The sequence below is a fragment of the Geotrypetes seraphini genome, chromosome 18 (assembly GCF_902459505.1).
Source record: "Geotrypetes seraphini chromosome 18, aGeoSer1.1, whole genome shotgun sequence".
NCBI lineage: Eukaryota > Metazoa > Chordata > Amphibia > Gymnophiona > Dermophiidae > Geotrypetes > Geotrypetes seraphini.
The window spans coordinates 21,174,440-21,188,377 of record NC_047101.1 but is presented as its reverse complement, the minus strand read 5'-3'; the positions used below and the strand labels follow the sequence as shown (position 1 = coordinate 21,188,377).

Genomic DNA, 13,938 nt, shown 5'->3' with positions numbered 1-13,938 from the left:
TATCTGTATATACGTAACTCTACATACATGTATGTTTCCTATGGTGTTATACAGAATGTATTATACAAAAGGCTCCACTTATTGAGCCTTTTGTAAAATATCCTGCAAATTGTGAATGTCTCAGCTTGGATGCCTCTTCTCTGACCTAGACGACCTAGACAAAATTGGCTTCAGTCAATCACACTGACATAGGTTTTTCTATGCCTTCAAAAAATGCCTTTCCTTTAGTAAATCCATGCTGGCTCTGCCACATTAAATCACATCTAGTCACAATACTGTGTTATATTATGCCATGCTGTTTGACAGAACAAAATCAGCAGGTCTAGATGAACACTCACTGGGGAGGTATCTAATCTTTCATAAATGTGTGTTTGAAGCAGTAATATCAGACTAGGACGCACACTTTCCTTGTGAAAATAACCTTGATAAAAATTACAAGTTTGGAAAAGCAGCACGCCTCGGAAAAAATCGCTGCCTTTTTTTTTTCCGGATACAGAAGATCATTTTTAAAAGGGTTAGGTGCTGTTTGCATGTGCAGAATTCCAGTTTACACATATAAATGGCCATATGTGTGTATGTTCTGATTTTTAAAAGGGGGTGTGGTTTGTGTGTACCGTAGGTGTTTACCTGTATTATCTATTTTGCAAAGGAAATATGTAATCTACTTGAACAAAATGTGAACATCAGTATATACACCTGGTCCTAGGCAGGTTTAAGTGGTTGCTAGCTATTCAGAGTAGTGAAGACACGGGAGGATTGCGAAGATCTGCAACGTGACATAATCAGGCTCGAGGAATGGGCATTAACATGGCAGATGAGGTTCAACGTGGATAAGTGTAAAGTGATGCATGTCAGTAACAAAAATCTCATGCACGAATACAGGATGTCCGGGGCGGTACTTGGAGAGACCTCCCAGGAAAGAGACTTGGGAGTTCTGATCGACAAGTCGACGATGTCATCCGTGCAATGTGCGGTGGCGGCGAAAAGGCCGAACAAAATGCTAGGAATGATAAAGAAGAGGATCGCGAACAGATCGGAGAAGGTTATCATGCCGCTGTACTGGGCCATGGTGCGCCCTCACCTGGAGTACTGCGTCCAGCACTGGTCGCCGTTCATGAAGAAGGACATGGTACTACTTGAAAGGGTCCAGAGAAGAGCGACTAAGATGGTTAAGGGGTTGGAGGAGCTGCCGTACAGCGAAAGATTAGTGAAACTGGGCCTCTTCTCCCTCGAACAGAGGAGATTGAGAGGGGACATGATCGAAACATTCAAGGTACTGAAGGGGATAGACTTAGTAGATAAGGACAGGTTGTTCACCCTCTCCAAGGTAGGGAGAACGAGAGGGCACTCTCTAAAGTTGAAAGAGGATAGACTCCATACAAACGTAAGGAAGTTCTTCTTCACCCAGAGAGTGGTGGATAACTGGAACGCTCTTCCGGAGTCTGTCATAGGGGAAACACCCTCCAGGGATTCAAGACAAGGAGCTCCTTTTATGAAGCCGCGTTAGCGACTTTAGCGCGCATGACTTTTAATCACGTGCCAACCCCCGCGCTAGCCAAAAAACTACTGCCTGCTCAAGAGGAGGCGGTTGCGGCTAGCACGGCCGGCAGTTTAGCGTGCACTATTACGCACGTTAAACCACTAACGCGACTTCATAAAAGGAGCCCAAAGTTAGACAAGTTCCTGCTGAATCGGAACGTACGCAGGTAGGGCTGGTCTCAGTTAGGGCACTGGTCTTTGACTTAAGGGCCTATGTGTGAGCAGACTGCCGGGCATGATGGACCACTGGTCTGACCCAGCAGCGGCAATTCTTATGTTCTTAGCCATCTGAAGAGTGTTTGAGAAAGCAATTGCGCTTACTTCTCTGGCATTCAGTGGCATAGAGAGAGCGTAAGTGGCGCCTCCTCCCCTGCCCTCTTCTCTGTCTCCCCCACTCCTTCCTGACCCCTTCCCCTCCCCCTTCCCGTACCTTTCTAATTTTCCAGGCAAGAGCAACAGCACGAACTTGCTGCCCGCGTCGTGTCTGCTATCCCTCTGATGTCACTTCCTAGGCGCGGGGCCCAGAAGTGACGTTGGAGAGAGGCGACGCCAACACGGGCAGCAAGTTCACAATGCTGCTCGCGCAGGAAAAATGAAAGAGGTTCGAGGGAAGGGAAGGGGTGTGCGGTGGGGGAGGGGGAATCAGGCAGGAGGGGGTGAACCTTCCCCCCCCCGCCATGCACCACCCTTACTATGCCAGTGCTAGCATTTAAAACCTCCTCAAAAACCTGAGTCTTGGAGCTTGGTTGCTCGTCTCCCATTGGATGTGCAGCTGGGTAAAATCTGCCACTTAAGGTATTTAAAGGGTGGCATTTTGCACGAAAACCCTAAGTGATGCTGCTCTTTTTAATGTTCAAATCTGTTTTATTGTGAATGGGAAAAGAACAGAGAACAAGGAATACAACAAGATCAAAGGAATCAACATCCAACAGTACACAATTTTCAAAAACAGTCCAAGGATCAAACACCCCCCCCCCCCCCCCACAGTGCAACTTCCCCTCCGGGGTCCCCCCTCCAGAAATATACAAAAACAACCAAAAGGTCTCCCAAATGCCAAAGGCCCATACTCTTGGGCCGTTGGACTATGTCAAGAGGAACCACCCTCCCAAACGAAACACACACAAAAAAAGAGAAAGGGCCAGGCAGTGACTGACCATGAAAAAGTGTCTCTATAAAATAGCCAAAAAAGAAAAAAAGGGGGTACAAAGGATAACTAATACTGAAGTTATTTTGATAAGTTTTATTTTGTGTATTTATTTTATACCTCAAATCTTATTTATAAATCAATCTATTGTTACTAGTAAACCGCACCTACCATCTTTATCTTTTTTTTTTAAAAAAAACATATGTTTATTAACAGTGAAAAATATACCACCCAACGGGGTGCAAGGCCAAACAATAATGACAGAAAAGTGGTCCAATACAAATGGTAAAAAACAAAGACATATAACTAGCCCCCCAGGCAATCCCCACCGATAAGTTAAAAAGAACAAGAAAAAGAAGTAAACGGGGGCAACCTAGAGAGGGTCAGAAGAGGACACAAGAAGAACAGGAAAGCCATAGATCATGGACAGTGACCTTTCACCTTTTTGTATAGAAAGGACCCAAAAGGACCATGCAAAGCACGCACCACCACACACATACAGCTCCATCCACACCACTCAGCAGAACACACATCCCCCCATACACGCCAGAGCCCCTCTCCCCACCCTCCCCCATCCCCAAACAAAGAACAAAGAAACAAAGCAAAGGCACAGTATAGTTGACGCATAAGAGCACTACCTAAGCCACCAGTCCCCTCTCCAGCTCTCAGGATGGCACCAAGTCCCGCAGTCTCTCTCACAAACTGACGTAGTGCTGCTTAATCACACTCGGGGACCCTACATAACCATCTTTATCTTAAGCATGCACTTTTACCCTAATGTATAAAGGAATCAATTCATCAATTTAGATTAATGTAGTTTAATTTAAGAGGTTGAAATATCATAATAAATGCATTGTTTTCAGTAAAGAGACCTCCTATAACTTAGATGTTATTCCAAGTCTTCATCCTGAATGGATGTGGTATAATCACTTACTTCACACCTCCTCCCTACCTTTTAAATCAATTTTTTTCTTTTTTCTTTTTTAGTTAATTGATCAAACTATCAGCTAATTAGGTAATTAATTAAGAGTGCATAATTTAATTACTTAACTTTATTAGGCATATCAAAAATCTTTTTTATATCAATTTAAAACTGCTCTAAAATACAATTCAGTTCATCCATTTTATCAACAATAAATTAGTGTATGAAAAGAAAGGACAGCAACACCTATCTTTGTGGCTTCCCAGCCAGAACCAACGTTGGCGGCAGGTTTATATTGTAACTAGTCTTTAAGCCCGTTACATTAACGGGTGCTAGAATAGAGTGTCTATCTGTGTTTCTTTATCTCTCTCTCCTTGGCTGCTGTCTGTGTCCTTCTGTCTCCCCCCTCCCCCCCCCAAGCAAAGCTGTCTGCCCCAAGCACACACATCCCACCCAAAGCAGCCCCCTTTCCCTCTCCCTATCTCTCCATGGCCCCTTCTGTCTCCCCCCAGCACACCCCTCCCCCAAAGCAGCCCCCTTTCCCTCTCCCTGTCTCTCCATGGCCCCTTCTGTCTGCCCCCAGAGTAAAACTGTCTGTCCCCAGCACACCTCCTCCCCAAAGAAGCCCCCTTTCCCTCTCCCTATTTCTCAATGGCCCCTTTCCCTCTCCCTCTGGCCCCCTAAATTAATCCCCCTGCTTACCTGGCCTGCTCCTCTTCAAAGCAGGCCACAATCGCGGTCCGGCCCCAGCGAACTTCGCAGGCCGCTTCCCAACCCGGAAGCACGCTCCCCCCGACGCGATCCCGTGCGTCAGAGGGAACGTGCCACCGAGGCCAGAAAGCAGCCCGCGAGGCCCACCAAAGCCGGCCACGATCGCAGGCTGGCCAGAAGAGGAGGATCAGCGGCAGCGGCAGCAACAGCAGCAGTGAGCAAGGGTGGGAGGTATGGTTCCAGCTTGGTGAGGTGAGGGCGGGAGGTCTGCTGAGCTTCCTTCGGGTTGGTGAGGGCGGGAGGAGGGGCGTGGCTAGAGTGATCATTGGCCGGGTTCTAAAATGGAACACGGCCACGGATCACACACCACGGCCGCAGTAATCACGCTTTTTTAAAATCGCATGCGCCACTAACCTTTTATTATATAGGATTGTTAGTGAGCATGCATGAGAATTGTATGGAGCAATTTGGGTTGTTTTTTTGTCGGTCACAAATAAATTCATAGAATTTATTTCCACGTGGTAGCATGGTCAGAGAAGCAAAGGTTACAAATGAATTACTCTGCTGGTTGCTTAGGAAGAATTGAGTGCTATCGAATAACAGCATATGAGCCTTCTCAATGCATCACTTTGGGACTCATCGTTTTCGAAAAAGAAAAACATCCAGAAAGTGGCATATGGTCATTTTTTTTTTTCTCGCCAAACTCTTCCAATTTGCTGGTTTCGAAACTTATTTTCCAGATGGATTTCTGAGGTGGTTGTCTGCAGGGTATCTAAATGTGTGTTGGAGGCATGGTTTGGATGGGATCAGGGCAGGCTTGTGATTTGCCCGTTTTTCTGCAATAATCCAACATTTTAGAAAACGTTTAGGGCACAGTTTGGATGCTTGGGGCTAGACCTTCTTTTAACAATGAATACGAGCGTTGTGAGACCCCTGTTAGGCTACAAAAATTAGATAGTTCTTTGTCTAATAGATGTTGGCATTGTCATCTGGAAGTAGGAACTTTAGATCATTTATTGTTTCATTGCCCATGTATTATGAATTTTTGGAAATCAATTTGGGACCAAATTAATAATTTATTAAATAACCCAGTGGCATTATCCTATGATACTGTGATATTTGGTATGGAAATGAGAGCAAAGAGTCAGATTTCTGCGAATAAAAATAAATTACTACTTATAATGACTGGTGTTGCCATTCAGCAAATTACATATAATTGGAAGGATTGGAGGAGATTAAATTACAACTTCTGGTGGAATTCTTTATGCCATATCTATAAAATGGAAAGGTTTATTGCATTACAACGGGGATATTTTAAGAAGTTTCAGGATGTGTGGAAACCATTGACAAAGTATTGTAAAGATTAATTTGAATTTGTTTCCCTTATATTTATCAACTTAAGTTATAGGGAGGGGGAGGAAGTTTATTATTATATGTTTTATATGATAATGGAATATATGGGAGGGAGGGATGGGAAAGGGGAAGGGATAAGAATTTATGAAATATATCAATGATTGTTTGTAAGTGATGTATTTATTGTTAATATGAATGAATATATTTAACGCTTAATGTATTTTTGAAAATGAATAAAGAATTAATAAAAAAAACAAAAACAAAAAAAAATGAATACGTGCCAAAAGGTGCCATGCTGACCAAATAACCACCGGAGAGATGTAAGCATGACCCCCTCACACTCTTCCAGTGGTCACTGACCCCCTCCCCCCCCCTTAGATGTAAAAGAAACATTACATACCTGCGTGAATGATAGTTTCAGATATTATGGCCAGTCTTATTAGAGAAGCAAGCAGGTTCCTGGAATAGCCACGTGAGCAGTGTAGTCGACCATAAAGATGGGTATTCAAATCTACACTTATGATGGACTATATGATCCTTCCAAAACCCACCCTAATCCTACATATATGTGACACCGACAGGCATAAGAGCTATTGATGTAGTGTACATTGGGTCTAGTAGATTTTGGGTGGGTTTTAGAGGGCTCACCATATACTATAAGGGGATTATGGCGAGATGTGTACCTGGGACTTCTTACGTTAAGTTTACTGCAATGCCCTCTAGGGTGCCCCACTGCTCTGCAGGGATGTCTGTGTGATCAGTCTATTAAAAAAATGCTGGCCCCTTCTGCATCCCAATAGCTTGTTTTGTGCGTTTTTCCTTTGGACCTGTGTTGGGGGGTTTTTTGGGGGGTTTTTTTTTGGTTTTTTTTTTCCAAAAATGGTCCAAAGAGATAGACATATTGAAGACAAGCACATCTGAGAAGAAAGTATTTTCAAAACAAAGACAGAGACTTTTTCTGTATCAAAAATGGTCATGTTTGCTACTGGATTTTAATGCGTGTTCCATAAAAAGTCCAAGCTCAGATTTGGATGTCATATCGAAAAAGTCCCTCCATCTGTTTTTGTTTTGTTTTTAAACTTATCTCATAAATTTGTAACATTTTCTCAAGGATTTATTTTTATATATATATATTTTTTGTTGTTGTTGTTGTTGTTATTTTACCTTATTGCATTTTTCATTTCTTGGCTTGCAATACTTCTGGTATTTTTTGTATATGTACTCAGAATAAATAACTTGCATGAACCCTGAAGTGTGTAACAGGGGCTTTGCTCTGTGCAGTAGGTATTACCTTGTGATGTCGCCTCTTTCTTCTGAACCGGAGCAGCTCTTTGTGTTGTCGGGAAACAAAGTTGACAGCGGCATATTCCAGCAGGGCTGAGAATACAAACAGCAAGCACACAGCCATCCAGATGTCAATGGCTTTGACGTAGGATACCTTTAAAGAAGGAAGAAAGACAACAACAAAGCAGTCTGAGGAGAACAAAGGCCTGGTAGACATAAGATGAAAAAAAAATCTTATGTAACTGGCTAGGATAGATTCGTGTTATTAAAATATGGTAGCTAATGTATTAATGTGTGATAACATGTTTATTGCATGATAAAAATTTACCTCATAACAAACTCTTTACTCTATCCAAGAGAAACGATGACAGGATTAGATGACAAGGAATGCAGGATATAGGGGTCAGTCCAGTTAGAAACATCGAAACATGATGGCAGATAAAGGCCAAATGGCCCATCCAGTCTGCCCATCTGCAGTAACCATTATCTCTTCCTCTCTCTAAGAAATCCCACGTGCCTATCCCACACTTTCTTGAATTCAGACACAGTCTCTGTCTCCACCATCTCTTCTGGGAGATTATTCCACACATTTACCACCCTTTCTGAAAAAAGTATTTCCTTAGATTACTCCGGAGCCTATCACCTCTTAACTCCATCCTATGCCCTCTCATTACAGAGCTTCCTTTCAAATGAAAGAGACTCAATTCATGCACATTTAGATCACATAGGTATTTAAACGTCTCTATCATATTTCTCCTCTTCCGCCTTTCCACCAAAGTATACAGATTGAGATCTTTAAGTCTGTCCCCTTACGCCTTATGACGAAGACTACACACCATTTTAGTAGCCTTTCTCTGGATCGACTCCATCCTTTTTATATCTTTTTGACGGTGCGGTCTCCAGAATTGTACACAATATTCTAAATGAGGTCTCACCAGAGTCTTATACAGAGGCATGAATACCTCCTTTTTCCTACTGGCATACCTCTCCCTATGCACCCTAGCATCCTTCTAGCTTTCGCTGTCATCTTTCAACCACATTAAAGATCATCACATACAATCACACCCAAGTGGTCTTTAAAAATATGATCATGTGACTCCCTTCTACCGTGAGTTGCATTGGCTTCTAGTGGAGGCGCGTGTTTTGATTAAGCTGGGTTGTCTTTGTTACAAAGTTGCATATGGTATTGCTCCAAACTATATGACCGATAGATTTCTCATAGCATTCCATAAACATAGGAGAGAATCACATGCATCGCTTAATTTTCCGTCTGCTCAAGGTTTTAAGAGCAAGAAATCCTTGGAACATACACTAGCATTTCAGGCCGCTTTCTATGACAGGGAATTTCGGCCACTGTTGCGTAGTGCTTGCTCTTACAAGCACTTTAGAACTCAATTGAAAACTCATATTTTTTCAAAATATTTAGTGAACTAATTTAAATCATCCTTAGGTTATGTTATTTTTAATCTTTTGTTCACCGCATTGAACTTATGGTTATGCGGTTTATAAGTACGATGTAATGTTATGTCCTGCTCTTCTGTCAGTTGGGTAGTTCCTAAATCAGTTTAGTTTACTGTAGAGATGTGCAATCAAAAATTTATTTTGTTTAGATATAGGGCACAACTGGACAAAAAAATAACAACACTGAAGCAGAAATATAAGATATAGCTAGACATGGGCTGGCTATACCAGAACCTCAAGAGGTGGAATAGCTCTTCCTGAAGGCTCTCCTAATTCATTGATCAAATGTTTAAAACTTGCTAGTGCCTTGATATCTATTAACACTGGAAAAAAAGCCCAAAATGTAATGACACTTGAAAAAAAAACTGATTTTTTTTTGGGGGGGGCAAGGGGGGGTTTCCCCCTTATCCTTTTGGGATAGACTCAAATTTAGTTGAGTTATCTATCAATTATTTTCATTTAGATGACTGAATCAGTCTTTCGGTAGCTTTACTTTGTCTGGTTCATTCTATCACGTTCCATTAGAGAACTCCTCTTTTCAGTAATTAACACGGAGGATAATCTTACTCTTGTTTCCTTTACTACAGTGTGCTCCATACCTTGGGCAGAGATGCTCGGGAACCAGAGCTTTGGGTGGTCATGGTGAGCACAGTGGTGATCCCTAAGCCAACACGGGCTGGTGCAGCATCCATGTTAATCCAGAAGGAGACCCAGGAGAGGATAACAATTAAAAGGCTGGGAATGTACATCTGGATCAGGTAGTAACCCATCTGACGTTCTAGGTGGAAACGAGCCTCAATACAGGTGAATTTTCCTGAGAAAATAGAAGTTTTGTTTGCATTTTTATTACACGCAGAGATAAATTTTAGATAATTCAACTATCCCAAAAAATACATGTTTAGATTTTTGCTGTCAATTTACTGTAGAAAGTCAGGTGTATAGATCACCCATGATCCAATTGCTTCCCCCCACCCCATAATAGAACCATCCTGAAAATAATCCCCCTGGAAAGGAGCTCCTGGATTCAATTCCATCCCTCGGAACAGAACCCCAATAATTCAATCCTCCAGGAATGGAATCCCTATCCTCTCTTGAAGCATCCCCACCACCAAGTAGCCCCAGACACTCTACTTTTCCCTAGGACCTTCTCAGAAGGAATCTAATCTAATCTAATCTAATCCTTAGGTTTGTATACCGCATCATCTCCACGTTCGTAGAGCTCGACGCGGTTTACAGTAGGAGAAATAGGAAGGAACTACAACAGAGGGTTAGAGTAGAAGTGGGAAGAAAATTTACAGGACTTGGGATACCAAGATATAAGAGTTTCCTTGATTCCTAAATTGAAGGGAGACTTACATTTTTTGAGAAAAGCCAGGTTTTCAGACGTTTGCGGAAAACTTGGAGAGACTCAAGTTCCGAAGAGGGGAGGTAGGATTGTTCCAGAGCTCAGTGATTTTGAAGTGGAGTGAGGTCCCTAGCTTTCCTGTGTGGGAAATGCCTTTTAGCGAGGGGAAGGATAGTTTTAATTTGTGGGAGGATCTGGTGGTATTAGGGTTTGAGGAATTCCAAGAAAGAGGGATAAAGGGAGGGAGGATACCATATAGGATTTTGAAAGTTAAACAGGCGCATTTATAGTGGACCCTGGCGATTATCGGAAGCCAGTGGAGCTTGGCCAGGAGCGGAATCCTGGAGATCTAGAGGCAGAGGTTGGGAGCAGTATCCCTCCATTCCTGTCTTGTACAGTTCCAGGAAAAAAATGGCACCCATGACCTCTAGAAGTAGCTTTGCAGTTCTATTGTACTACAAGATTACCTCTAGGGTTCCTCTGGGTAGGTTCTGGGGGTGGGTTGGGGGAAGGGTATTACATTACATTACATTAGTGATTTCTATTCCGCCATTATCTTGCGGTTCAAGGTGGACTACATATGAGTTGTTGGAACATTTAGGAGTACATTAGGAGTTGTTTGGACATTTTTGGAGGTGCTAAAGGGTGAAGTGGATTTCAAATGGGGCCTGAGATGGATCTCACTGTGTTAGTTTGGCTTTATGGAGTTTTTGAATAGCAAAGTTTATATTTATTTTCTGAAGGTTTTGTAGTCTGAGTGCAGTGCTGCTCTGTGGGCTGGGAAAGATTTGGGGCTCTGAGAGGGGCTTACCAATATGATGGGGTTCTGTACCAGGGGAGGCTCTGTTGCAAAGGAAGGACTCAGATTGGGAAGGGATCAAATCAGGGGGGGAGGGATCAAATCAGGGGTGTCTCTTCTGGGAAGAGATATGAAATTGATTAGCGGTCTTTTGATTGGGGAAGAATCTGATGCCAGGGATAGGGGTCAATTCAGCTCACCTACATATTATAACAAGGTGCTCATTTGGACAGGAGGTAAGACACATGTTCATGGAAATGAACAGGGGCCATTCCAGCACTGAGAAGTCAAGGCATACACATGTATTCTCTTTCTGCAATGGAGAATATATATGTACATTTCAGTCCTGTCCTCACCCCACCCATAGACTGTCAAATTCAACCCCCTTTCAACATAAATGTAGATGGGACATTCATGTGTAAATGCTGGGCTTTTCAATACTGGGTTTTAAATATGTACAGTATGCTTTATTCACATGTAAGCACCAGTATTCACATGTGTATGAGCTTCTGAAATACAGGGCATAACTTCTATGTGCATCAGTCACTCAACTGATGGATCTGATCTGCTTGGGTCTATTTATTAAACAATTATCTGGAGAAACCAGGGGTATGAAAAGTGTGTGTTTCTTCTAGCTACTATCAGTACCATTTCTAAGAGGTGTTATTTTCATTTCTCTACCTAGAACATAGAAACATAGAAACATGATGGCAGATAAAGGCCAAACGACCCATTCAGTCTGCTCTTCTGCAGCATCCACTATCTCCTCCCCTCCCTATTGGCTAAGGCTCTTCACACCTGCATTGTGATGTCATAGAACTGTATGGTTATAGAAACATTATAACATGAAGGCACATAAAGGCCAAATGATCCATCCAGTCTGCCTATCCACAGTAACCATTATCTCGTCCTCTCCCTATTGGCTAAGGTTCTAAACATTTGCATCTCCTCTTCCTATAGGCTAAGGCTCTGTGCACCTGCATTGTGAGGTCATAGAGCTGCCCATCCACAGTAACCATTATCTCTTTCTCTCTCCGAGAGATCTCACGTGCCTATCTCAGGCCCTCTTGAATTCAGATATAGTCTCTGTCTCCACCACCTCTTCTGGGAGACTGTTCCACGATTTTTTTTGTGCCACTTTGTTTTTTTTCCAATGTCTCTTTGGCTATCTGCTCAAAGACACACACGCCTTCCTCAGGGGTCCGGTTGATATAGGGATCACATATACAAATGTAGACTAAAAACAAAGTAGCTATGTTACTATGTTTTTAGTCTACATTTGTATATGTGATCCCTATTAGAGAATGACACGGTGACGGTTTACCCGCGGCCACCGCATTTAAGCCGCGGGTCACCGCCGAAAACGGGGAAGAAAACTAGCAGTCGCTGCGGTGACGGGGACAAGGCCATTCACCGACCGCGGAAACGGTGAACAGGTTTGTCCCCGCGGGCCAATGTACCCCCTTCTAGGAACCGCTATTTACCTGTGTTTCACCGTGCTCCTCATTTGTCAGATCAACCCTTCCTGCCAATCGCAGCAGAAGGGTACCCAACCCCTCCTGCCGGTCCTCCCAATGGCCTCCCCTAAGATCGCCGGCAGGAGGGTACCCAACCCCTCCTGCTGGACCCCCCCCCAACGAACCCTCCCACCCCGGAACCCCCTTAGTCTTACTTTCCAAGTTGGACCGGACAGCTCCTCGCTCATCTGGCCAGCAGGCCTGCCTCCGTCCAAATGAGGCGGGCCCGCCCCTCCCCTCCCCTGCCTCCCAATGGCCTCCCCTAAGATCGCCGGCAGGAGGGTACCCAACCCCTCCTGCTGGACCCCCCCCCAACGAACCCTCCCACCCCGGAACCCCCTTAGTCTTACTTTCCAAGTTGGACCGGACAGCTCCTCGCTCGTCTGGCCAGCAGGCCTGCATCCGTCCAAATGAGGCGGGCCTGCCCCTCCCCTCCCCTGCCTAACCCACAGGATCCTAGGGCCTGATTGACCCAAGCACCTAAGGCCCCTCCTATAGCGGGAGTGGCTTTAGGTGCCTAGACCAATCAGGCCCTAGGATCCTGTGGGTTGGGCAGGGTAGGGGCGGGCCCGCCTCATTTGGACGGAGGCAAGCCTGCTGGCCATACGTGTGAGGAGCCGTCCGGTCCAACTTGGAAAGTAAGACTAAGGGGGTTCCGGGGTGGGAGGGTTCGTTGGGGGGGGGTCCAGCAGGAGGGGTTGGGTACCCTCCTGCCGGCGATCTTAGGGGAGGCCATTGGGAGGACCGGCAGGAGGGGTTGGGTACCCTTCTGCTGCGATTGTCGGGAGGGCCGTTGGGGGGGTCTACAGGAGGGGTTGGGTGCCCTCCTGCCGTGATCGCTGGGGGGAGGGGAGACTTGCAGCCGTAGCCGCGGTCACTATGCTAATCACGGCAGGGAGATCTTTGCCGCGATTAGGTACAGCGGCCGCGTCTAATTACCATATAGGCTAACATTGTAAGCATTTAAAGTACATGTCGTGTTTGTTTTTGCATTGCTAGCCCCAGGGGTGGTGGAAGATTAGTGATTGAAAAACTGTATGAAAAATAACTATTTTAAATTTAGTGATCAAAATGTGTCAGTTTTGAGAATTTTTATTAATTAATTTTTTCTCTGCGTGTTTTGTTTTTGTATAGTTATTAACTAATATTTAACTAAGTTTTAAAGTTTTAAAGTTTTAAAGAATGTTTCCTTTATACGTAAATAAAGAAAAGTGAATGGGATTGCAGTGGCGGTGACGGGGCGGTGAATGGGGTGGCAGTGGCGGTGACGGGGCGGTGAAGAGGATGGTGAGACGGGGACGGGGCGGTGACAGGGATGGTGAGACGGGGACGGGGCGGTGACGGGGATGGTGAGACGGGGACGGGGCGGTGACGGGGACCAATTTTTTCACCGTGTCATTCTCTAATCCCTATATCAACCGGACCCCTGAGGAAGGCGTGTTCGCCGAAACACAGACCGTTTAGGGTCCAGTAGAACAATTCCGTGTGGACTATTAACTTGGTTTTATTTTGGGGGTATTTTCATGATTTTATTGTGAAGAGTGAATAATAAATCATCTTTCAGAATATCCACAGTTTCTTGTTCTCATCGTTTGGATTGCTTTCACTGTGGAATATTGGGTCATCTTTTTGGGTTTTTTTCGCATTTATAAAAGACCACCATTTGCTTGTGCCAGCCACCATCCTTTTTGTCTTTGGATATTTTGCCCTCTCCTTCTGTCTGTATCTAGCCTGAGACCAACTGGAAAGGAAGGTGAAGAAATAAGGGGTCCTTTTACCAAGGCGCGTTAGCTGATTTAGTGCGCACTAAACGCTAACGCGTCCATTATGACCTATGAATGCATTGGCACACGTTAGCATTTA

The 13,938-nt window shown here is 44.3% G+C and overlaps 1 protein-coding gene across 1 annotated transcript in view; it reads right to left on the bottom strand.

Annotated features, from left to right (window-relative positions):
* GLRA1 (glycine receptor alpha 1) overlaps positions 1–13,938 on the bottom strand; it is a 186,854-nt gene that overhangs the window by 28,872 nt on the left and 144,044 nt on the right. The window contains 2 exon segments of the mRNA XM_033927678.1: positions 6,961–7,107; positions 9,014–9,228. Coding sequence (XP_033783569.1) covers positions 6,961–7,107; positions 9,014–9,228 — 362 coding nt within the window.